This window comes from Agelaius phoeniceus, chromosome 9, assembly GCF_051311805.1.
Source record: "Agelaius phoeniceus isolate bAgePho1 chromosome 9, bAgePho1.hap1, whole genome shotgun sequence".
In the NCBI taxonomy this organism is placed as follows: Eukaryota; Metazoa; Chordata; class Aves; order Passeriformes; family Icteridae; genus Agelaius; species Agelaius phoeniceus.
This window is the reverse complement of record NC_135273.1, coordinates 3,075,657-3,098,757: the sequence shown is the minus strand read 5'-3', so window position 1 is coordinate 3,098,757 and position 23,101 is coordinate 3,075,657. Positions and strand designations below refer to the sequence as shown.

Here is a 23,101-nt window from a genome sequence, read left to right as displayed (position 1 = left end):
AACCAAAGCTAAATCAGGTGGTTTTGTTCCAAAATAATGCCTGCAATCTCCTTTTGTTGAGAAAAGTGCTTTTTCTTTGTTCCTTCTGTTAAATGTATTTATGTCAAAAGTTTGAAATAATTACACAGGTTAAGGTGGGGATGTGGTTTGGATATATTGCTTTTATTTATTGTTGTCCAGTATGTGAGAGTTCAGTCTAAATTCACTGAATAACACATCTCTGCTCAGTGGGAGTTTGGGGAAAGTCTTCATTCTCTTTGCTGTCATTGGCAGTTTTCTGTTCCTCCTTTGTGGCTGAAACAGGTGCCAAGTGATTGATCACTTCCTGCAGAATATCCTTGCTTTCACTTGGAGGCAGATTGCTGAAATAATACTGAGGCACCAGCTCTGCAAATCTGGGGAGAAAATCACACAAAACATTATATTCATTTGTAATTGATTTTTGAAATACTTGAATAATTATTTCTAGGCATATCCAAAAGAACTACAGAGTTGATATTTAAGCCCCAAACTCTGCAAGAATCCAAGATTCTCTGCAAGATGTAGCAGGAGTTTGTGCTTTCAGTAGCACTGAAAATCCTCAGCCTGCACTTGAGCTGCAGTGCAGTTCCCAGTGCTGCAGGCTGCATTAAATAGGAATTTCCCTGCTTTGGAGCAGAATGGTTCAATAACATTATGAAAACAGCTCTCCTATAAACATGGGGAATGCAAAAGATGGGAGAGTGAAATATATAATGTATATTCTTTGTGTAAAGAGATTTTTGCAGAAGGAGGACTCTGGTTTCTCCCTGAATCCATTACAGGCCATGATTTCAGCTGGCTGGGTACAGAAAATATGTTAAGAAAAGGATTTGCTGGAAAACAGCTATTCAGGGAGCAAAGACCTTTCCAGCTGGATTCATGTGTGAGTACCCTGCTCTGTTAACTCTGATTGAATTTTTTTCTGTATATTTTACCTTGTAAGAAACTTTTGCAGCTCATAATGTGGACTTTTTTAATTGATTACATTTACAGTGGCAACTGCTGAGAATAGTGAGGGCCTGGGATTACAGATCTTCCCTTTCTATTTTTATTATCCTCCCAAAGTGATGATTTCAGGAGTGAAGGAGATTTGCATCACAGTTCACTTACAGATGGGGGGAGATCTCAGAGACAACTCTGATGGAATTGCCCTCTGAGATGCTGAACTCATGGAATAAAACCCATTCTGGAATCCTCCTGGTGTTGCAATAGGATGAGAAGGGGTGGAGCTGGGCCACTTGTTTGTGTGTTAACATTAAATAGTTCCCTGAGCCATCCACATCACGAGCAATCTAAGAAAAAAATAACAATGTGGAGAGTTATCCATTATTTAATTGATCAGTGCCTTTTAGATTTCAACCAGAAATTAAACTTCCCTCCAGATACTTTCAACTGGAAACTCTTCCCAAGTTTTTGTGGGAAAGCTTGGGAGTGGATACCATGAAATGGGACTTAAAGAAAATGTTCATCTGTGTATTTGAAAGGAAGCTACAAGAAATACAAAACTCTCAGAGTTTGGCTTTGCAGGTCTGTGTGAAGGCATTCAAACATGTATTTTTTAGCACATTGTTTTAAATACAATGTGTCAGGCCATGAAATGTGCAGTTGGGAGAGGTAATTTTTGTGTGGAAACTGTGCACATGTAAAGGAAAGCCTGGGGATTCAAGTGGGAATAAATCAATCTAGTTTACATTTACAATTACAGTTAAGAGTGCCTTCCTGAGATGAGGCAAGCTGTCTGTTATGCACACCTAAATATATCCAAGTCATTTCTCTATTTCCAGGCAATTTTTCACCTTCAAAAAGGAGATAATTCCTGAGAGAATATTGCAATTTCAAGAGGTTTTTTTGAGGTGTAAGAGTTCTTTGAGTGAAAGGCATATTGGCAGTTTTTTTCTTGCTATGGAGAGTGTGAACTCCATGCAGTGAGAGATGAACCTCAGAGAAAAGGGGGATGAAAATGAGAAGAAGTGTTTGATAGACTGGGAAAAAAATGGCTTTTATGGTAATCAAGAGATTTCACTAATGAACTTAAGTTTTCTGAAAGCATTCTACATAATTTAACAGTGCAGGAAGATGAAACCACAGTGTTTTTCCTTACATCCATGAAGTAACCAGATAAAAGAGCTTTCTTAATGCTTAGCAGATTTGCTTCTGATCCAAAGTCTGGTTCTGAGATGGGAAGTTCAATGCGCTTCATGATCTCCACCAGCTCGGCTCTGATCATCTCTGCTGTGCTCAGAGCGGAGCAGCTCAGGAAATACTCACAGCACCACTGCTCCCTGCTCAGGTCTGTGGGGAGAAAACAAGGGTTTGGCTTAAAGCAGAATTCTCACTGCTGCAGAGGTGCTGCTCTGTGCAATAAATGCTAATAAATGTTCTTGCACTGCTGCAGGTGATGTCCAAAATTCTGGTAGTGAGCCATACAGACAGCTCAGGCTCAGTCACAAAGTCAGGGGGCAATACTGGATATCCTCAGTCAGTTTTACAGAATTGCAGCTATTTCTTCCTCAATCTAACCCCTTCTCTTTGAGCTCTGAGTAAAGCTCACCACAGAATGAGTAGCAATTCTGTTTTTCAGGCCTTGTGGATTTAGGCAGGATGTGGAGTTGAAATCACACCTGTAGTGCTGGTGCTGCACAGGACTGGTTCTGCTGGAGCTCTCTGCAGCATTCCACACGACTGAACAGGAGACAATCCTGCTTCCCTGTCTCAAGGTTTTACTCAGTGTGTGCAAATTTATCCCTCTGCTGTCTGAGCACTGGACTGGGCCTAAATGACCTGGAGCAGGGGAAAATGCAGTGAAGAGTTTCTGCTGCTCTGCAGCCTCCTGGCTTTTATTTGTGCTCCTGCAAATGTGAACTTTACTGCTTTCCATTTGTCCCTTAAATTTTCCTTTCAGTTCACAGCTATCCTATTCAGTTCACAAGTTTTTTGGCTGTGTGTTGGGCTGTTGGGGGAATTGAGGCCCTCCTCAACAGCTTTTATCCATCCTAAACTTGGATTTTGTGCTTCTACAGGAGGAACCATCATTCTGGTTTTGCACAGTGCCACTTCAAAGGACAGTTGGAATAGTGGTTGTGGATCCCTGTTGGGTAAGAGATGCTGTCCTAGGACGTTTTTAATTAATTAGTCAATTAATATTCATCAGCAATAGCTACTCCCATAGGTTTCTCCCCACATATCAGCAATTCTAGAAAGAACCACCAGATTTTTGGGTTTGTTTTTTCCACAGTGGTGCCGGTGGGCTGCTGTTGGCTCGGGCACACTTGCCTGGCTGTGTGGGGCTGGCAGTGGCTGCCCTGAAGGCGTTGAAGACGTTGATGAGGGTGAAGTGATCTCCTGCAGGGTGGGAGAGGCGGCGCCAGCGGCTCCGAGCGATCTCCTCTGTGCCAGGAGGGGCGTGCAGGAAGCAGCTGGGAGCTGAGGGGAAACCAGGGCAGTGGTGAAAACACAGAGGTGCACGCACAAAACCCATTGTTCTTTTTGGGTTTCTCCTTCCTCAGTTGCATTTAAGCCCCAGTATTGGAACAGTGCTGAAGAACTGAACCTGCTGCATTCACTAAGGGTTTATTCTGTGGGTGTCCTTCCAGTCTTGTTTTGGGGGAATCAGAAAAACAGAAACTCCCACAGACACTGAAGGGTTTGATCTGCAGCCTTGGGAGAAGCTTGGATTGATGTAAAAATACAATACACAGATATTAAGCAGAAAAATCATAAACTCATATTTCTATAGTTGTAAGTAAGAACATGCCTGAAGTAAGGGAGAAACTGCACTGATAAGGTGGTGAAGGGTTTATAATGTAGGGGTGGGGTTGTGTGGAATAAACTGAGAGTTCAGAAGTCAGAACAGAAGCAGATGTGTGCCTGTGAGACAGGAGCCCATTGGACAAAAGTATCCTCAGTGCAGCAGAAGTGAGTAAAGGTGATGGGTCAGAAAAGCAAAATAAACCCTGTGGTGGCACCTGTCCATTGGCTTAGAAAGTTCTAGAGTGCCTTGTAACAAAGAACTTGTGACTGCTCTTGAGCTATGGCTGAATGCTTGCTCCTCTGAAATCTCAGGGACTCTGAGCCTGATGTTTGTCTGAGCCATAAATCCTTCTTAGCCTGACAATAGTCCCATCCCTTCATTTCCAGAGGCAACAATGATATTATTTAGTTAATATGTATTGCAAACACAAAAGAGCAGCTTTCTCCCAGACTGATGCCAAAAAAGCTTCCTAATGTCACAACCTAATTCAGCCAGAATCCAACAAATGGTTTCTTTATTATAAAAAGACATCTTTTGATTTAATGCCTTAATTTGCCCCTCTGTGTTGAAATTTGGGCTTTCCAGTGCATTTTACTTTTGTGTCTTTTGAGCTTTTCTAAAATGGAATTGTTCCTATGCTCAAACATTTACATTTGTTGTATGTACTTTAGAAAAACCATCACAAGTTAAAAATCAACCCAGTTTGGGCATAAAAAGTTGTCCTACAAGGAGAACAACTCATGCAGCTTGATAGCTTGTGGTTCATTTGTTTGCTGCTCAAGACTACAAGGTTATGTCAGTTTTATAAAATATTTGAAGTAGAAAGACAAGATCACAAAGTGATTCTTTGTAGGTAAACAGTAAAATGTTTTCTAATTAGAACTTCCTTTATTTTGCTGCACTGATCTGTCACAAATGTAGATTAATATGAGAAAGTTTCATTTTGAAGGGATGTTTCTGACAAAAGGCAGAAAGCCAATGGGCAGCTGAAGCCTGGAAATGGAATTCTGGAAGTGGGAATTCTTTACTTAGTTTTCCTTGTATCCTTACAGTTAAAACTTGAACAGCCAAATATATTCATTTACTTGAAGTAAGCAGGATGAGAATAACAAGAATTTGCTTTTGTGGATAGATATGGAAGGAGTCTGGACTGGGCAGGTGGCACAAGGCCTGCAGTGAGAGTACCTGTGACCATGGCTGCAATGGTGAGCATCTCATCCACACACTCAAATTCACAGGAAGCCAGCAGTGACTTGGACAGCTGAGGATCCAGGGGGAATTCTGACATAATAATCCCAAATTCAGAGAGGTTTCCATCATTGTCCAGCGCTGCCAGATAATCCAGATCTTCCAAAGCCTGCATCAGGCTTTCAGGAGCTAAGGAAAAGGGAAGAGAATTCCAGTTCTTGAGAGTGGTGCACAGGAATGGATGTCTGAACTCTCATTATAATAGTTCAGCTGTGGGAAAATGATACTTCTGGTATTTGAACAAAAATAAGTGATTAAGACCAAAAAGTAATGGATGAATGAAAGACTGAGAAAATTCTAGAGGAAGCAAAGAAGAGGTAACAATCACAGAGCTGCAAATCACTTTTTTGATACTTTTAATGTCAGAACAATTTTTGTCAAAAGCCTGGACACAATCCTCAATACTCCCAGACTCTGTCAAAACTGCTTCCAGTATTGGCAGATTTCAGGTGGGTTTTTTATGTTTATTCTTTTTTTAAGAGGGGTGGTTACATATGAGGGGTGCTAAGATACAGAACAGGTCTAGGAAAGATCTTTTTTAACCAGAGGAGATATTCTGATATTTACAGAAGTTATAACTGCTATTCTTCCAGGTATTTGGAGTTCTCTTGGTTGTCTTTTTAATTATTATACTTTTTATACATAGATTCTCATAATACCAGAAGAAAAATGGGAATGTAGAAAATGTCTCCATAGCAATCGTCTGTACTTCCTCACTCCACAAAATTCAATGTTCAGTGTGAATGTTCATTGAATAACACTCCCTTAGTGTGGGTTATAACTTCCTTACAACCTCCACAGGTAGAAGTGACAACAGTGAGGCAGCAAAAATAATGAGGGAATATAAGAAAATATCCTGAGAGGACAAGATTAAACAAATCAACACTTAAAATTAGGAACTGAGCAGGTCTGAAAAGAAAACTGATGGTGATAACAAGAGGTTAAACAAGCATAGAAGAGCTTTTTGTGGCTCCAGTTCTGAAGGTTGAAAGAGGGACCCTCAAGTTGAAGTTGTCAGGCCTACACTCCAAAACATTGTTTCCAGAGCATGAAAAACATGGTGGAGATTTGGGAACTCCTGAAGTGTGAAGGTTCTTTGAGGTTCTTTCCTCCCAGCTCTTTTCCAAGGTAGATTTCTATTCCAGGTTATATTGAATGGTCAATATCTTTCATGGGTAGCAGTTCATTTACATTCACAGCTGCTCTCCAACCACTGCAGCAACTTTCTCCTCACTCCAGCCTAAGGATCTGGTTGATATTTTCTCAGTTTTATGGACAACAAGTTCAATTTGAAGCTGGTGGCAGAAATTCCACTGCAGCAGGACTTGGCCTCACCCCCAGCCCTGGGAAGCTGCACTGGCCATTTGTCAGTCTGTACATTAATGGGGAAAAAAATCCCTAAATAAAATATCCAGGCCACAGGCACAGCTGCCCACACAGGCAGGGGGTGCATCTGCACTTGGATCTTCATTAGTAGATGACTGAAATAATTTCTTGCATTCATTAAGAGTGGGAATGTGTGTGGCATCACCAAGACTAAAAGGCTGTAATGAGCTGCTGGGTCACATTTTGCCACACTCTCCCCACACATTCTGCAAGAAAATCTTGAGGTCAGGTTTTGACTTCATTGGCAGTGAATTGTTTATTGCCATCTCTCTGGAATTAACCACTCAGAGTCAAGGAAAAAGTAAAATGGGAAGCAAACAAGCACCTGTTGCTTTTAACCTCATTCTGCTATTTCTGAAGGGGAAAAATAGTTTATTAATTCCCCTTTCATGAGCTTTTCCAGAACTGCTCCAGCATCTCAATCTGCTAATGTGACTTTGGTTAAGTTTAAAACACCCAGTTCTCACACAAATTCTCTTGGGAACCTGCAAATTCCTTATGAAACTGCTTCATTTCAGTCTTAAGAGTTCTTCCCTCTGCCTGAAAAATTCTCTCTAGAGAGCTCATTTATTATAAAAAATGTGGTGTTTAGTGGGATAAACAATGAGGCCTTGCAAAAATTGAAGTATCTGAGAAGAAAATACTTAGGAGTTTTAAAGAAATGAGAAGTAGCAGCTGATGATGAATATGAGTCAGTGACAGGAAATAAAAATCAGTGATTGAAAACCAGGGGTAGTAAAAGGGTCACTCAGACGTGTAGTAATTACTAGGAGATCATGGAAAGCTATTTTCCAGAATTCAACAAGGTAGTTTGTGCTAGAGCTCACAAAATACATGCTTATATGGCTGCCAATTTCAACCCCCTGATGGCATCAGTAATTTGCATTTTTATACCCTAGAGTTAGTTGTCTTGAGATTTATAAGCACAAATTACTTCCCTGTCTTGCTATGAGTGTTCTGGAAAAAAAAAATAAAATTAAAAAAACAAAAAAGATTCCTGGAGTTTTATTGCTCTAAAAAGGACAAGACAGTAAAGGTGGATTAGAGCAGGTGAAGGAACAGTAAAAAAGCAAAAATAAAAAAACAGAGTAGGGCTTTTTAGGGCTTCGTGCCAGCACCAGCCACTGGTGCCTTGAGGTGTGAAGCACGAGGATTTGTGACTCCACTGCTGCTTTCACAGCAGCAAAGCTCAAAAACCCTCTCAAGATGTGTCCTGTGCTTTCAACAAGAAGCTGTCACATCCCTGGAATTTTAAAAGGCATTTCCTAACCTGATATTTCTTTCCCTGCTCTGTGTTCTTTGGCTGCTCTGGACTCATTTCAGGAGATCTGACCAGTTTTATGTAAATACAGATCCTGCTTTTGATCCTTCTTAGGCTTAGGAAAGCAAATCTATAACTTAATGTTATTGTTGGCACTGGAACAGTTTATCTGAGAGTTTCAAGCTACTTGAAATGATATTCTTGGTTTCATATTTCTGTGACTTTGATGTGAACAGAGTAAATTCTGTCTCTAAAGTCAGCTACACCTGTAGTCTTCAGCACCACATCCCAGATGGCTGAAATGCCAAGTGCTCAAGGTGTGAGCAAATAAATTAAAAAGTATTATTTTTGTTGCATTGGGAAGCAAGTGATTTAAGGATTTGGTCTGTAATAAGTGGATATTAGAGATAGGAATGAAACTTAAATTTTGGGATTTTAATAGTCCATTTAACTGCTCTCCTGTGCTTCTCTGGAGATCCACAGCTCCTGTGTTCTGGTTGCCTACTCTGCAAATGCTGAGGATGTAAAATACCTTTTTTTGGATAGATCTTTTCCTTCCAGAGGAATAACTTAAAAAAAGAGCTGCCATGGATGTCAGGGGGTGAAGGGATGTTGTGTTAAAGGAGCTGATGCTCTGCCTGGCACACCCCAGGATTTGCAGGTTCTGTTGGGCTGAAGAGCAGAAAGAACTGCCCAAGTAATTCCTGCAGGCAGAGCAGTCCTGGGGAAGGGTGTTTGCTGTTCCTGCTTTCTAACACTGCTCCTTGGACAGCAAACTGGGAACAAGGAGGACTCTATGCCAAGTTTTCCTCAAATTATGCAAAGGTTTTTCTTCTGCAAGCACGAGTTTCTCTGTCCTGATTCTCTTTTTCCCCCTGTACCTTCTGAGTCAGGATTTTTTATGTGTGTGTTTTGCTGTGAAGCCACCAGTTAGAACTATTATTTTGAAATGATAGTTGATCATTAAAAATTACCTCCCCAAGCTCACACTCTGCAGTATTTCCATTCTCCCTCATGCTGCTTCATCACTCCTCCAGTCTGGCTGGTGATGGTCCCTGATGTGCTTTTCTGCCAGCAGGGACAGCCAGGAAGGGCCTGCCCTGCCCTGTCCTGACAGAATATACTGAATAATGTCTGCACACATCATTTAATTGATGAAATCCAGAATTTAATACAACAAAGAATTCACAAGTAAATGTAAGATAATAAATCTGCCCTGAAGTGATCTCTGCTGAGCAGAGTTTACGTGGTGGATTGAGTTTCTGACTTTGACAGTCTCCAGTGAAAATATGCCAACAATTAATTTTTCTGAAACAATTTGAAATGATGTAAATTTATACAACTCTTGTTATTCTGGATTTTCCAGAAATATATTCTCCAGGGGGCTGTGAAAGCATAGCTCTCAATGTCATGGTCATGACCATTGATACATCCTTTAATCTGAAAATTGTTTAGGGAAATTCTGAATGAATGCAGAATCTGCAAATGCTTTCCCCTTGATCCCACAGAGAAATTTTACATGGCTTCATCTTTCTAATGATTCACTTAGTTTAAATTTACAAAAGTACTTACAGTAATTTACAAAAGTACTCAGCGTTGCTGCAATCCATGGGACTGGAATTCTTTTGTCCCATTATAAACCCCAGCAAAGATCTATCTGATTTACTGATCAGAATGCAAACACATCCCTGTTCTAGGGGTACAGGAAACCCCTCTGATGCACTTTGGAGCTGCAGTGCCAGGTTCATTTTCCTCTGGCTCATGAATTCCAGAAAGGGGAACGAGCTCTGCTGCATTTGCTGCTCTCGATTATGGCATGAATTAAATGCAGCAGCTGTAAGCCTGACATGTTTGTTGCTTTCATAATGCAGTAATGAGTCAGACCTAATCCAGGCTTTTATTTCTCCTCAAAGAGCAGCAGGGAAAAAAAAATCCCTTGTGCACATTGTTGCTGAGCAGAAATAAAATGTAAAATGTTTTACTGATGTATTTTTTGTCTCTTATCTGCTGCACGTTCTCCATGTGCAGGAGACAGATTGAGAAGTCCTTCTTGCTATGAATTCCAGTGTCCTTCTGATTTGTTTGTTCACCAGCTCATGCCCTGTCTTACTCTGTCATCTCAGTGAAAACTTGCTATTTTTTGCTAGGAGAAATTCACCTAGAATTCACAGAATTCACAGAATCACTGGGTTGGAAGAGACCTTCAAGATCATCAACCCCTCACCCAAACCCTGGCACCCAGTGCCACATCCAGGCCTTGTTAAACACCCCCAGGCATGGGGACCCCAGCACCTCTCAGAGCCCCTAAGGGCTCCCTGTGTTTCAGCTGCCCAGAGCAGGTGAGAATGTTTGCTGGACAGAAACAGAGCAGAGGGAAGCCTGTGGCACCCAGGGGATGCTGCAATGTTTTTACTCCTTTTCCTCCAAGGGAACTCAGCTCCAAGGAGGGGAAGAGCCATGGAACAGCCAAGCCCATGGCAGGGATGGAACTGGGTGATCTTTAAGGTCCCTTCCAGCCCAAACCATCCTTGGGTTTGAAAGCCTGATGTGTTTTGAGTTCTGTGAGCTGTTCCAACACAAGAATTGACTCCCCTGACAAATTTCTCCCTTGGGCTCTCCAGTTTCTTTCAGAGAATTTCCCAGCAGGCACTCCAAACTCTGTTCTGACTGTGGCAGCTTTGCCCTCATCTCTGGAGGGTTCTGTAGGGATCAATCCAAGTGCTGCTAGGAAAAAAGTTCCCTGTCTGCTCCAAAGTGGAAAGAAAGCCCATGTGTGATGTGTCCTGGTTAAAGGAAGAGCTGTGCTGGATCATCAAAGCTGTGTCTCAAATGTTTAATTGTGTAAGGCAGGAAGCAGCCAAGGAAATTGTGCAATCCTTTCTCCCCTCCTTTCAGAGCACCCCTGCAGTGTTTGTGGGATTTTTCCTCTGTTCAAGAAGTTTGTGGGATTTTTCCTTTGTTCAAGAAGTTTGTGGGATTTTTCCTTTGCTCAAGAAGTTTGTGGGATTTTTCCTTTGTTCACCCAGTTTGTCCACTGTACTTAGTGGACAATAATTCAGTAATTCCTAAAACTGTTCAGTACCTGCACCTGACACTCTTGATTTAGTCAGCAAAACTTTGTCATATGTGATGCCCATCCAAGTAAAGCCAATTCTTTCACTCATCAAATACCTTCACAAGGTTTTACACATCAGGACAATGCTTTCTTCAGCTGCATCATCCAAAAATACAGCCAAAACTTAGAATTCCTGTATCTGTGAAGCCCTTGTGTGCCTCTAGCACTTCATGCTCTCTGAATGTTGTCCCCATTGTGCCTTTAAACCCAAAAATGCCAAATGCCGTCCCTCATATAATTCTGCTAATTCCTTCTACAGTTCAAGACCAACTTTCTTCATATCCAGGAAAAGCATTCATATGTTTTAGTATATTTTTTTAATAGTAAAATATATTTTAAATTTGAGTGGGAGCAAACTATTCCATAAACATTTTCCATGCAGATTTTGTGGGTTCAGCACAGGAGATGACACAAGGCCAAAATACTCCAATTCTCATTGGTTTTGAATTAATTACCATCAGACTGGTCAAGGTTTTTGCTATTTCTTTTAGGTATGCTTCTGCTAAACAGACACACAAAGGAAAATTAGAATAATTTTTTCTTAAAAATTCCACTTAACCATCTATTGCAACATCCAACAGTGAGAATTAGCACTTTATTACTGATTAATTACAGTGAACAACACATAGAAGGGATCATTCCAATTCTGTGTATGTGCACGAGGAAAGGCAGAATAATATAAGAAATTATTTTCTACATATTATTTTCCTGTTTGCACTGGAAAATTTTCAAGAATGAAGCCAGCAATCCCCAAACCAATGAAATCAGGGCTATTTCCCTCACTTCAATGGGTTTCAAAGCCTCAGCAGAACCTGCAGTGGCACTTGGGGTTTGTGATAAGCCAGAACAGAGGAAAATATCCTATAGAAAAAAACCTAAATTATGAAGTCAGGGGGAAAACAAAGGCAACTTCCTTTCTTCTCTTACCTCAAAATCCAGTGTTTTCCCTGGCTGGTATTGAAAGCATATTTGGGTTTATTTTACAAGGAATATTGTCCTTAAGGAGCAGCCCATTGTAAATTTGAGGTGGGAGATGCTGGAGGATAAGGAGGGAGCTCATTTCCTCCACACACATCCCCCAGGCAACAACAGGGCTTTATTTGGCCTGTAAACTTTTGATTAAAGGAATATATTTCGTTGGATATCTGTACAATACCTTGTACAACAGGGCACAAATTTTCTTTGTGGGTTACAGGAAAATAATATGTAACCTAGATGAGAAGATACTTGGAATATTGAATATTTTTTTAGCATTCCAATTCCATTCAGATACTTTATGGTCTTTTTTCTAAGTGCTATTGCTGTAGCAGGTAAGTGGGAAAAGCAGGGTGATATTATTACAAGTCTTTAAATAAAAAACAATCCTGTGAGTGACAGGGTAAAATTAACCTGGAAAGAGCTTCTAAAATAATGATAAAAATATGAGAAATTGGTGGATCCTCTTACCTGGGCTGCTGATGAAGTCACAGTGTGCAAAGCCTGCTATGTCCATCCTCTTCAGGAACAGGACCAAGCTGGTGAGGTTGGATTCCTGAACTTTAGCTGGGATTTCTGCCTTCATTTCCTTGTGTGTAAATTCTTCAGGGTACAAGCAGAAGATTTTCCCTGGAAGAGAATTCAGGAAAATTACCTTTTTTAAAATGCTTCCTCCTCATGTTGCCACGTTGATTGTATTAATAAATTTGAGCTAATGGATTGAAATTTTGAGCTAATATTTCTACCTGATGGAGACATGCCCAGAATTTGTTTATGCACCTCTGCTTGACTTTGGCTGATAGGCTGGGTTAGAACAGAGTCTGCTCTGATTCTAGGATTGTACACCTTTAAATGAAAGAGATACCAAGCATCAGACAAGTACACAAGGGCTGCAAAAATATGAATGGTCTGTACTGAATTTCTCTCTAGGTCATTTCACAGAAAGGGTAGGAACAGTTTTCATTTCTTTTTGTTTCAGCACTCAGCACCCTGACAAACTGACAGATGTTTTGCAGTCACTCTAAAGTGTGCTCTGAGATAAATGTCTTTTTTTTCCCCCTGAAGAAATGTACCTTACTGAAGCAGAAAATGGTATCATCAAGAAAAACATCAGAAAATATTATTAATTTCTTGCAGTGACAGAATCCCAACATTTTCTGACAGCATTTTGCTCCCTAACTGCAGATTTTTGCCTTAATACTGAAATGCCAGGGGATGAGGGCAGCATTGGAGATATATGATGCCATGTTTTATAGTTATCCTAATTATGCTTTATTTGGATTAAGCTGAGGAGCTGATTCACTCCCTGCTCTGGCCACAAACCTGTGGTGTCCAGCAAGACATAAAACTGCCAGGATAAGGCAGCTCTCTAGTCCTGCCTTCTGAGTCAACTCTATCTGCTTTGAGCAGACAAAAAAAAATAAAATTTAAAAAAAAAAATCCCTCAGTGCAGGGCACAAATTTCTTTTCCTGCAGGTGAATTGCTGATTTAGCTCAGCTGCAAGGACCAGGTGGGATTTTGCTCTGCACTGAACTTTTCCTGTTCCCTCTGTGCTCAGCTGACTTTGCCTGAATGGGAATTTGAACTGGTGAGGGAGGAATATCACAAGACTGAACAAAAGAATTGAATTTAAAGGTAAAAAATTGCATCCCTGATAGAGATGATTTGACAGACATCAGGACTGTTGGATCTGGTTTGTTCCCAATGATTTGTATTTTAAATTCACAACATTTGTAATTTGTTGAATTGTACTTTGGGCTTCAGGTCACCATGGCAGTGAAATTCATTTCTGCCATCCAAGAAAATGCAGTTGTAGGAATAAGTTTAAGAAATAAGCATGGTCTAATTGAAAACTGCTTTTGGGCTTTTCCTCCTTGCACACAAATCTGTAACTTTTTTAAACTTGCCTTGAGACTGAGTTAGTTCATAATTCCCAGTTAAAAACCTTTTAAAATGACAGATTTTTGCAATGCAGATGACAAGCACTGGTAGCTCACAAGCTTTTCCCTGAAACACTTGCAAGGCCAATCAGGATTAATGATCCCTGCTCCACAACGTTAGGAACACTTAACTCCAATTTTGGCTATTCCACCTTGTACTATAGAAAGGAAATATATGACATTGTTTCTTTTGCCTGTTACTGGAATTTTTATTTTAACCAGGACAGTTACAAAACCTGTAGTAGTGCAGCTCTCCAGTTCATGTTCCTCCTACTTAGGACATCAGTTTTGTAGAAATAAATGGGATTTTTTCTTTTTTTTTTGCAGTTGCACTAATCCTTCCCAGGGTGGAAAACAAAACAATGAGGCCAAACTTAGAATGAACTGGAAAAGGTTAAGTATGAATTAGATAAATCCATTTATTTAGTTAATTTATCTAATTATTTCTAATGCAATTAGATAAATTGCAGCATTTGGATGGGAACACATGTCGAAAAAAATAGAGATTCCCTGTGTGGGCAATTACTAAATCATTAAATAAGGGATGAGAATAATCTCCTAAACCAGGAGATCTGCCAATAGGTGCCTAAGAAGTGATTGTATTTTGCTTTATGTAAAATACTGAAGAGACATTCATGACTGATAGGCCAGAAGTCAAGTGAGATTTATTTTACAACCAACCTGTCATGGGTTTGGTGCCCAAATGAGTGGCAGTTGCAACTGCAAGTGTTCATCTGGCTTTAGAAACTTCAAAAATTCAATTTCTGATTGAATTTGTGAAATAACTGTGATTTCTTGCTTGGTTTTCACAAGAAATGCCCATGAAAATGATATAAATTCCATTAATTTGCCTGTTAAAAATATCATGGAACCTGTGCTGTGAAAGAAGAGAAAACCACACGATCCTCTAGAGACTATTTGCATTAATCTGAGCTGCACAATTCCCTCTCCCCTGCCTGAAAAGCCCTTTTGCAGAGTTTATTTTGGACAAAGTGCTTCTGGTTCCCTTCACTGACCTTTCTTGTCTCCACACCAACATCGATGACAAAAGTCACATTTTTAGTCCAGACCAGAGGTTCTCCAGAGCTGGTGGTGAGTAGCACTTTCCTCCTGTATTTTTTGCAGCATTTCTGCTTGTTTTGAATTAGTTTGGGAGTCAGGTCTTGTTTTGTGGGGTACAAAGGGATGGGGATGAGTTCTCCAAGGTCAGGGTTTAAATTGGGTTGTTCCTGTCTGATCATCTGATAAGCTTTTTCAATGTCCTGGAATCAAGAGAAATACATTTTTTCCTTACAAAACTGCTATATTCTTAGTCCAATTGCAACACATAAAATGATCAAAATATGCAGGAAGCTCCCTACTTTCTCTTAATTATTATATTTGAGTAGATTTAAGTATTGTAAAGGTTTCAATTTTTTCCCCCCAATGATTAATAAACCCTATAAAGATTTAATAAAGTCAATAAAATGTCCCTAACTCGTGTTGATGGAGCATCAGCTTTTTTTTAAAAGAGTTCACACATCCAGAGGTTGGATATGAATTGTAAAAGCTTTTTGTTGCTGTTTTAGTGTTTTGCTGTTGGAAGGGGTTAATAAGAAACCATTTGTGTTCTGCACGATTTTTTGAAAGGCATACAAAAATAATTCATGGCCTTCCTCAGTCTGAAAGGGAATTTTTGTAAAAGCATTTTTATTAGCAAAGGTTTTGCAAAATTGAAAAGCCAGCCTGAGTTTCTCTTTGAGAGTGACAGCACATTCCAGCAGTTACAGGTTGAAAGTGCTCCATAAAAATTGTTATAAAGATACAAGAGTGGCATCTAAGAGCAAGGCTGGCAGCAGGGCAGCTCATAAATTCTGATGTTCTTGGTTAACTCATATTTTTGTTTAGTTTAAAAGACAGTTGAGTGCTTGGGAACAGTGGACCATTACCACTATGAAACTTTAAATCACAGTTAAACAAGAATTCAGGGGATGTTCTGGTTTATAATGAGTGTTCTGTTCATTGTGAGAGAGAAAAATGAGTGATCTCTTCTAGGCAAGAAAGAAATTCCTATTCTAGTTTTGTGGGGAATTTACCTGTCAAAAAAAACAAACCCTTTTAAGCAGAAATGAAATGAAACTTTTGAAATGGAAAGAGAGTGTGTTTTTTCTCTAACATTATCTATGGTAAATATGGGGATGACCACAGAGAATTCATCACTTTATCATTTGTAAAATTGGTGTCTATAAGGTTTAAAACTGATTATTGACATTATTAAAAGTGTTTCATATCCATCCCCCTTTTAACAGTGAAAAGCAACAAACACTACCTGGGTAGTTTGTGGTAAATTATCTTTGCTTGTGAAAAGTCATTATTTCCTGGGGACATGGTTGTTCTAAAGCAGATTTAATGGCACACAGTGGGAGACTGGGGATCATTATCAGGAAAATAATAATAATAATAATCACAACTACTGAAATATTTATTTGATTGTCAGGTTACTTTGACAGCTATAAAGGACCTGCTGGTGCAGTGAATTTAGGGAACCACTGCTGTCTACAGAGGTTCAAAGGTGTCACTATTTAGAATGTCCAAGCCTGTGCAGATTCCTGGATTTTCTTTCACACCTCTGGAGTGACCTTTTCCTCCTGCTGCTGTGCACACAAATGGTTGGGAAGAAGAATCCAAATGGAAAAATCTCCTTGGGAGGCTGAAGGTAAAAACCCCCTTATGCTGTAGGGCATTGCTGGAGGCTGGACCTGTGTCCATGTGTCCATTCCCACCCCACGGGGATAACACAAACTCTGGGATGCCCAGTGCCAGGACAGGTTATTAAATCCCTGCCCTTGTGGCCTGTTCCCCTGTGTGCTGCTTCTACAGCTTTTTGCACCACACTAAAGGATGGTGGCCTTTCTTTAAACCTACAGAAAAATATATATTTTCTACACAGTATTTATGTGTTATATAGATGCTCTATGTGTATAAAACACAGTATATGTATGCCATGTCATTATGTATGCCATGACTTCTTTGAAGGAAAACCCTGAAATTATAAAACCTGGTGGCTGATCTGCTGTCTTAGCTACTGACAGCAAGGTATTTATAGGTCAGAGAAAAAAACCCACATTTCCTGATTAAAATCAGGAAGAGAGCAGGTTTGATTCCTAGAGAGGCTACCTAGAAGAGAGACTAGGCAGAGTTAAAGAATAAAGCAGGTATTTATTAAAAGGCCTTCACAGATACACCCTGGGCAGTTCAAGAGCCTGGCCATGGCTCCACCCAAGATGGACAATGAGTCACGAGTTTCACACTTGTATAAGTTTTGGTCCATTTCCATATTGGGGTTAATGTGGAAATGTTGTTGCTTTCAGAATATCTGCCTGGAATAGACAGCCAGGAGTTTAATCAAAGTTTCTTTGTGCAGTATTTTTGCTGAAATATGGAGACTTTATTGATTCTATTTTTAATGTGGATGGACCCAAGATGGATGGCGTGTCACGAGTTTTCACACTTTTATAAATTCTGGTCCATTTCCATACTGGGGTTGATTGTCCAATCCCAGCTCCAGGTTATGCAGTCTCATCCTCCCAAATTGCTCTCCCCAGTTCTCTGTTTGCACTTTTTGGGCCTGGAAAAGGATTGTTCTGTGTGCCTGAGCTGTGAGCAGAACTTGCTGGCACTTCATATGAAGTTCAGAATTATTTCCTAACGCAGCCCAGAACGTGGACAACACGAAAGCTAAAACTTAAGGCATCAGTTCCACAACTTACTTGCTCAGATGCCAGGAAGAGGACAATGTCCCCCTTCTCCCTGGTGTGGTGGATCTCCAGGAGCAGCCTGAGGGCCGGCAGGAAGGGGTCCCTGTGGGGGCTGCAGGAGAACACGGCCTGGGCGCGGTGCCTGCCCCGCACGCTCAGCACGGGCACCCCGCCACAGAAACCCTGCAGGGCGCTGCACATGTGGGGGGCAGTCAGCAGCACCAGCCTCAGCTCTGCCCTGGCTGCCAACACCCCCTTCAGGAGGCCAAGCAGGGCGTCTGTGGCCACCGTCCTTTGGTGCACGTCGTCCAAGACGATGACACTGTAGCAGCTCAGGAGGGGCGTGGACATCATTTCCCTCTGCAGCATCTCATCCGTGCAGTACCTGCAACACAGGCACACCACACTCTACCAGCAGAGTACCAAAAAAAAGCTACCAAAAGTACCAGAAGTCTTGGGCTATTATTGTAAGAAATGAATTCGGTGTCTTGGGGGCAGCTTGGTTCTTTCTGTTCCAACAGGAAAGGTTTGATAAGAACGGGGAGTATTTTTAGTCTCAAGTTACATGTTCAAATCCTTCCTTTAGCAGCTACAAACCTGATGTGATTCAATGACACTCTGAGACACAGTGGTGGAAAGGATGCTCCAGGCAAAACCAGAAATCCTCCTGCCCTGAAATCATCTCTTCATCTTCCATCACATGCCATAAATAATTCCTGAGCTAGGAACAAATCCCTTTGGATGAGGAAAAGAAGGTGCACTTGAGGCAGAGCCAGAACCAAGATGAGCAATTCATTTATACCATAAGGCCCTGCTCACTTCTACCCCTGCTGCTGACAGGTTTTTAAAAGGATATTATTTTTGTTGTGTTGCTCAGCAGGACTTGGAATTCTTGAAGCAGGTTTTGATGTGTGAGAGGGAGGGATTCATCTCCCTCTCAACAGGAGCAGCTGCAGGAAGTTCTGCGGCAGGATGAGGTTTAAGGAGTTCTCCACAGACAGAGAAAGGACAGGTTCTAAGAGGAAGAGTGGTGGAAATTGATTTTCAGAAGTGGTGGGCATCCTCTTCTTCACTGGAAACTGGTGGCTGAGAAAAAAGATTGTGGTCTAGATATGATACTTTGTGCCTCCCATATTAAGGAACCAGAGAAAATAACTCTCATAACTTTCTGGGAGGCTCAAAAGCTGAATCCCTGTGTTCCTGCTGTCACCTGCCTGTACTTGCTACATTAAGTGCATTTCTAATCTCCCAAAAATCCCCCTCAATGCTATTCTTCTGTTGTTGCTGTGTTTGAATGGAATTTATGCATCATGTATGAGGTGTATGAATATGCAACAGGCTATTGTTTTTAAGGGTTAAACCTCTGTTAACGTGGGTCCTTTTTTGGGCTTATGCTGCCCAGAAAAAGGTACCCGGACATCCGTAACTCTTTGTTTTTATCGTCTCATATTGTCCTAATTCAAATCGTCCAAATTATCATTACTCTAATCATATTACTATTTTTATAACCACTGTATTACTTTTAAATTTTTAAAAACCGCGACTGGCACCAACCTGAGGATGGTGTCAGGCCCACAGCAGCTCTCGAAGGGCACGCAGTATCCGACCTCATGGCCCACGCCGAGCTCCATCTGATCGGCCACACGCAGGGCCAGCGCCACGGCGGCCCGGGGCAGCACCTGCGTGCACACCACGGCCCCGCGGGGCTGCAGGGCCAGGCAGTGCTCGGCACACCACTGAGGGACCTGCGGGGACAGCACGGCACCAGGGTGAGGGCTGGACGGGCTCCTGGAAACCCCTGCAGGGCTGCAGGGCCAGGCAGTGCTCGGCACTGAGGGACCTGCGGGGACAGCACGGCACCAGGGTGAGGGCTGGACGGGCTCCTGGAAACCCCTGCAGGGCCAGGCAGTGCTCGGCACACCACTGAGGGACCTGCGGGGACAGCACGGCACCAGGGTGAGGGCTGGACGGGCTCTTGGAAGGGCCAGGCAGTGCTCGGCACACCACTGAGGGACCTGCGGGGACAGCACGGCACCAGGGTGAGGGCTGGACCGGCTCTTGGAAACCCCTGCGGGGCCAGGCAGTGCTCGGCACACCACTGAGAGACCTGCGGGGACAGCACGGCACCAGGGTGAGGGCTGGACAGGCTCTTGGAAGGGCCAGGCAGTGCTCGGCACAGCACTGAGGGACCTGCGGGGACAGCACGGCACCAGGGTGAGGGCCGGACGGGCTCTTGGAAATCCCTGCAGGGCTGCAGGGCCAGGCAGTGCTCGGCACAGCACTGAGGGACCTGCGGGGACAGCACGGCACCGCCGTCATCAGCACGCTCAGCTCCTTTGGAAACCAAAGCTATGAGCTGAGCGAATCAATGTTATCAAAAGTGCTTCATGAATTTAATTTTTTTTTTCCCCCGTCTTTTTTTTTTTTTTTTTTTTGTAAAGAGGAACGGCTGAGGGAGCTGGGGGTGCTCAGCCTGCAGGAAAGGAGACTCAGGGCTGCCCTCATCACTCTCACAGCTCCTGAAAGGTGCCTGTGCTCAGCTGGCCCTGGGCTCTTTCTCCAGCAGCACTGACACAACCAGAGCACTCAGCCTCAAGGGAAATACAGGTTGGATAGCAGGAAAAAGTTTTTTACAGAAAGGGCGATAAAGCTCTGGAATGGCTGCCCAGGGAGGTGCTGGAGTCCCCATCCCTGGGTGTGTTTAACAAAGCCTGGATGTGGCACTGGGTGCCAGGGTTGAGTTGAGCTGTTGGGGCTGGGTTGGACTCGATCATCTTGAAGGTCTCTTCCAACCCAGTGATTCTGTGAATTCTGTGAAAGAGCCTAGTAAAGGAAATTAAAATGAATATACTGCAAAGCCAATGATAACATTTTCCAATCCTTTATATTGGGATAATGGATTTATCCCATTATCCCTAGACTAATAAGTATTTTCTGGACTAAACACATGGAATAAACACATGTTTATTTTAGAGGGTGAGGTGTACAAACTGTGGGGTTTGTGTTTGATTAGATTATAATGGAAATTACTAATTTATTATTAGTCTAATTTCCCATAGGCTAATTCCTGTTAGGACCTTATTCCAGGACTGGAATTCTGAACAACTGCAATCTTCTCAGCAGTGCAGAACAGCAAAACCGAGCTGAGCGCTCGCTGCGTGCCAGGGCCTGCACCATGCACAGGAATTGCCCATGTCAGCTCTTGGAATTTCCTAAATTCTCCTTAGATTAGAAGGTTTGTCTGGGAATTGCTCAGCTGGACTCAGGTTGGAATTTGCTGCAGAAGGGGCCTCTGGGGAGGATGTGACAGCAGGGTCACTGCAAGCACATGCTGATGGATCCAGCTGATGCCTTGTGAAGGCTGACCTAGAACAGAGGCTGGATAGAGCTAAAGAATAAAGCAAGGATTCATTAAGAGGCCTCAAATAGATCCACCTTGGGCAGCACAACCCAAAATGGCCCCAAAATGCACGGCCGGGCACGGGCTCTGTCCCTGGGATCAGTTCTGCTCCATTTGCATCTTGCAGTTCATTGTCCCATTCCAGCTTTAGCCCCTGCAGTCCCACCCTGCTTGTTTTTCTCTCTCCAGCCCACGGGGTTTGTGCTCCTGGGCTGAGATTTGGATCATTTGTCCTTGGTGCCCAGCTGGAGCAGGAATTGTTTTGTCTCCCTGCTCTGTGTACAGAGCTCAGCATCCCCTGATGTGAGCCCAGACCCACACACTAAAGCAGCACAGAATGGGAAAAATAGAAAAGCTGAACCTGAGGCATCACAGCAAGGTCAGTGCAGTTGTGTTCAGGGCTGGCTCAGCAGCAAACCTGCCCCTGCTGGATCATATCCATGGAGAACATATCCCAGGATTTCAAACTGACAAATGCCACAGCCAATATCTGTAATTTCAGATGAATTACTCTGCAAACACATAACTGAAACTGGACTGCTCCAGAAACTTACACAGCAGCTCCTTAATTTATATATTTACTAACATCAACACTGGAAAATATCCATGTGTTGTTATGAGAAATTAAAGTTGCATTAAAAATATTATTTTAATGGATGGATTAGGTTTCAAATCCTTCATTTAATTAACATCTAAACCTAGGTGCATCAGCCACATATAATTTATTTCTGTATAGTTATATGCATTTCTAGAAATGTTTAAAAACCAACCAGCAATGTGCTACATCTTATTGAAGGTTCAATAAAATTTGCCTTGTTAAAGGACATTTTAAAAGCTAACATTTCTTAGCAAGTTGTTTACTATTACACAATTTTTTGTGTGTAAATTACAGGCAATAACAAGGGGTAAAAACTTGGCACTCCAAAAATTATTTGGGTGTGAATCATTTTTATGGGAACAGTGGAATTTTCAGGGAGAGGTGTGATGTGTCTAGTTTAAAATGTGATCTCTAGAAGTGTCCAGCACTGAAGTCTGTAGGATATATGAGGTGCCCTGTAACAGTAATTATCCTGCAGCTCTACCTGCAAGAAATTTTTCTCCTGATCCCAGTCATAAACAACAGGATTTTGGCTGATAGCACTTACTTGAAAATTCTTTTCTACTCTCTGTGACAACAGACCTGGGTTGTTATATATTGGTAAAGCAGAATTTCATAGCCCTGACTGATACTTGTGTGCTTAGACTCAGCTGAGACTGTGGCTTCAGTGGTTGCTTTTAACAGGAGTTTTGTAAAGTAATTTTGTGCTGTTGGAGAGAACATTTGCTCCTGGCTGAGGTGGGTGAAAGACCATTAATTCTCCCTGAGAATCAGCCCTGCTGATTTCAATCCTTCATTCCCTGGGAATGTTTTGTCACTTTATCTTAGGACAAATCTCCTGGATTTCTTTCCTGATACAGCATTAACCAGAACCAAAACACAGAGTATCTTCAAAAATTTTTGAGTGCTTGAAGAAAGTTATTAAAATGTTTAATATATTTTAAATCTGCACTTGACTGCATTAATCTTTCTTCACCTTCTGCATTTCACTTTCCCTTTCTGGCCTTAATCCTTGGATTACAATAGTTACAGTGACTCTGAAATTCATACCTCATTAAATGTTCTAAAAACACATTAAAAAACCCCAACCAAGTCTGTTGTACTGACCTGGGAGCTCTTGCCAGTCTTAGCATCTCCTGACACAATCACAATTTGATTATGAAGCAAAGTTTCCATGAAAGTACATTTTTCTTGCCATATTGGGAGCTCTTCTCTCTCTTTCATCAGTCTGTAATAACGGGAGGAGTAAGGCAAGCCATCAAAAGGATTAAGCTCTAAATCTTCTCCACAGACAAGAATTTCCTCTTCATCCCCGTCACTGCCGTCGAGTAATTCTGAAAAGCAGTGGTTCTCTGGAGAAAAGGTGAAAAACTCCATTTTTCTTACATATATTATTCCCAGCAAAAGCACATTAGTGATGGAAGGAGTCCTTTGTGTGCTGATTGATCATTTTGGCCCCCTAAACCTGAGCAAATCCATTTTTCCTCACTCCAGGATTAGCATTTCACAGCTCTTGGGTTTAAAAGTCCAGGCTCGGTGTCCAGCTGCCTTTGTGGTCTGCTTGTCTCACTCTGGGTGGTTTAACAATCCCAGTGAGCCTGGAGAAAATAGATTAAAAAATAATAATCACCCCAAAATCTTCCAAATGGCAGCAGTGGAAGCAGAAAG

General features: G+C 41.9%; 1 protein-coding gene across 1 annotated transcript; it reads right to left on the bottom strand.

Moving 5' to 3' along the window:
• Window positions 1-148: 148 nt before the first annotated feature.
• DHX32 (DEAH-box helicase 32 (putative)) lies at window positions 149-23,101 on the bottom strand. The gene is made up of 11 exons (XM_054637556.2): window positions 22,541-23,101; window positions 18,990-19,180; window positions 17,448-17,820; window positions 14,715-14,960; window positions 12,504-12,603; window positions 12,229-12,387; window positions 4,958-5,149; window positions 3,295-3,444; window positions 2,123-2,313; window positions 1,132-1,313; window positions 149-395 (listed from the first exon to the last, which is right to left on the bottom strand). Exons 1-11 carry the CDS (start codon window positions 22,808-22,810, stop codon window positions 203-205), a joined length of 2,247 nt encoding a protein of 748 aa, XP_054493531.2. The 5' UTR covers window positions 22,811-23,101; the 3' UTR covers window positions 149-202.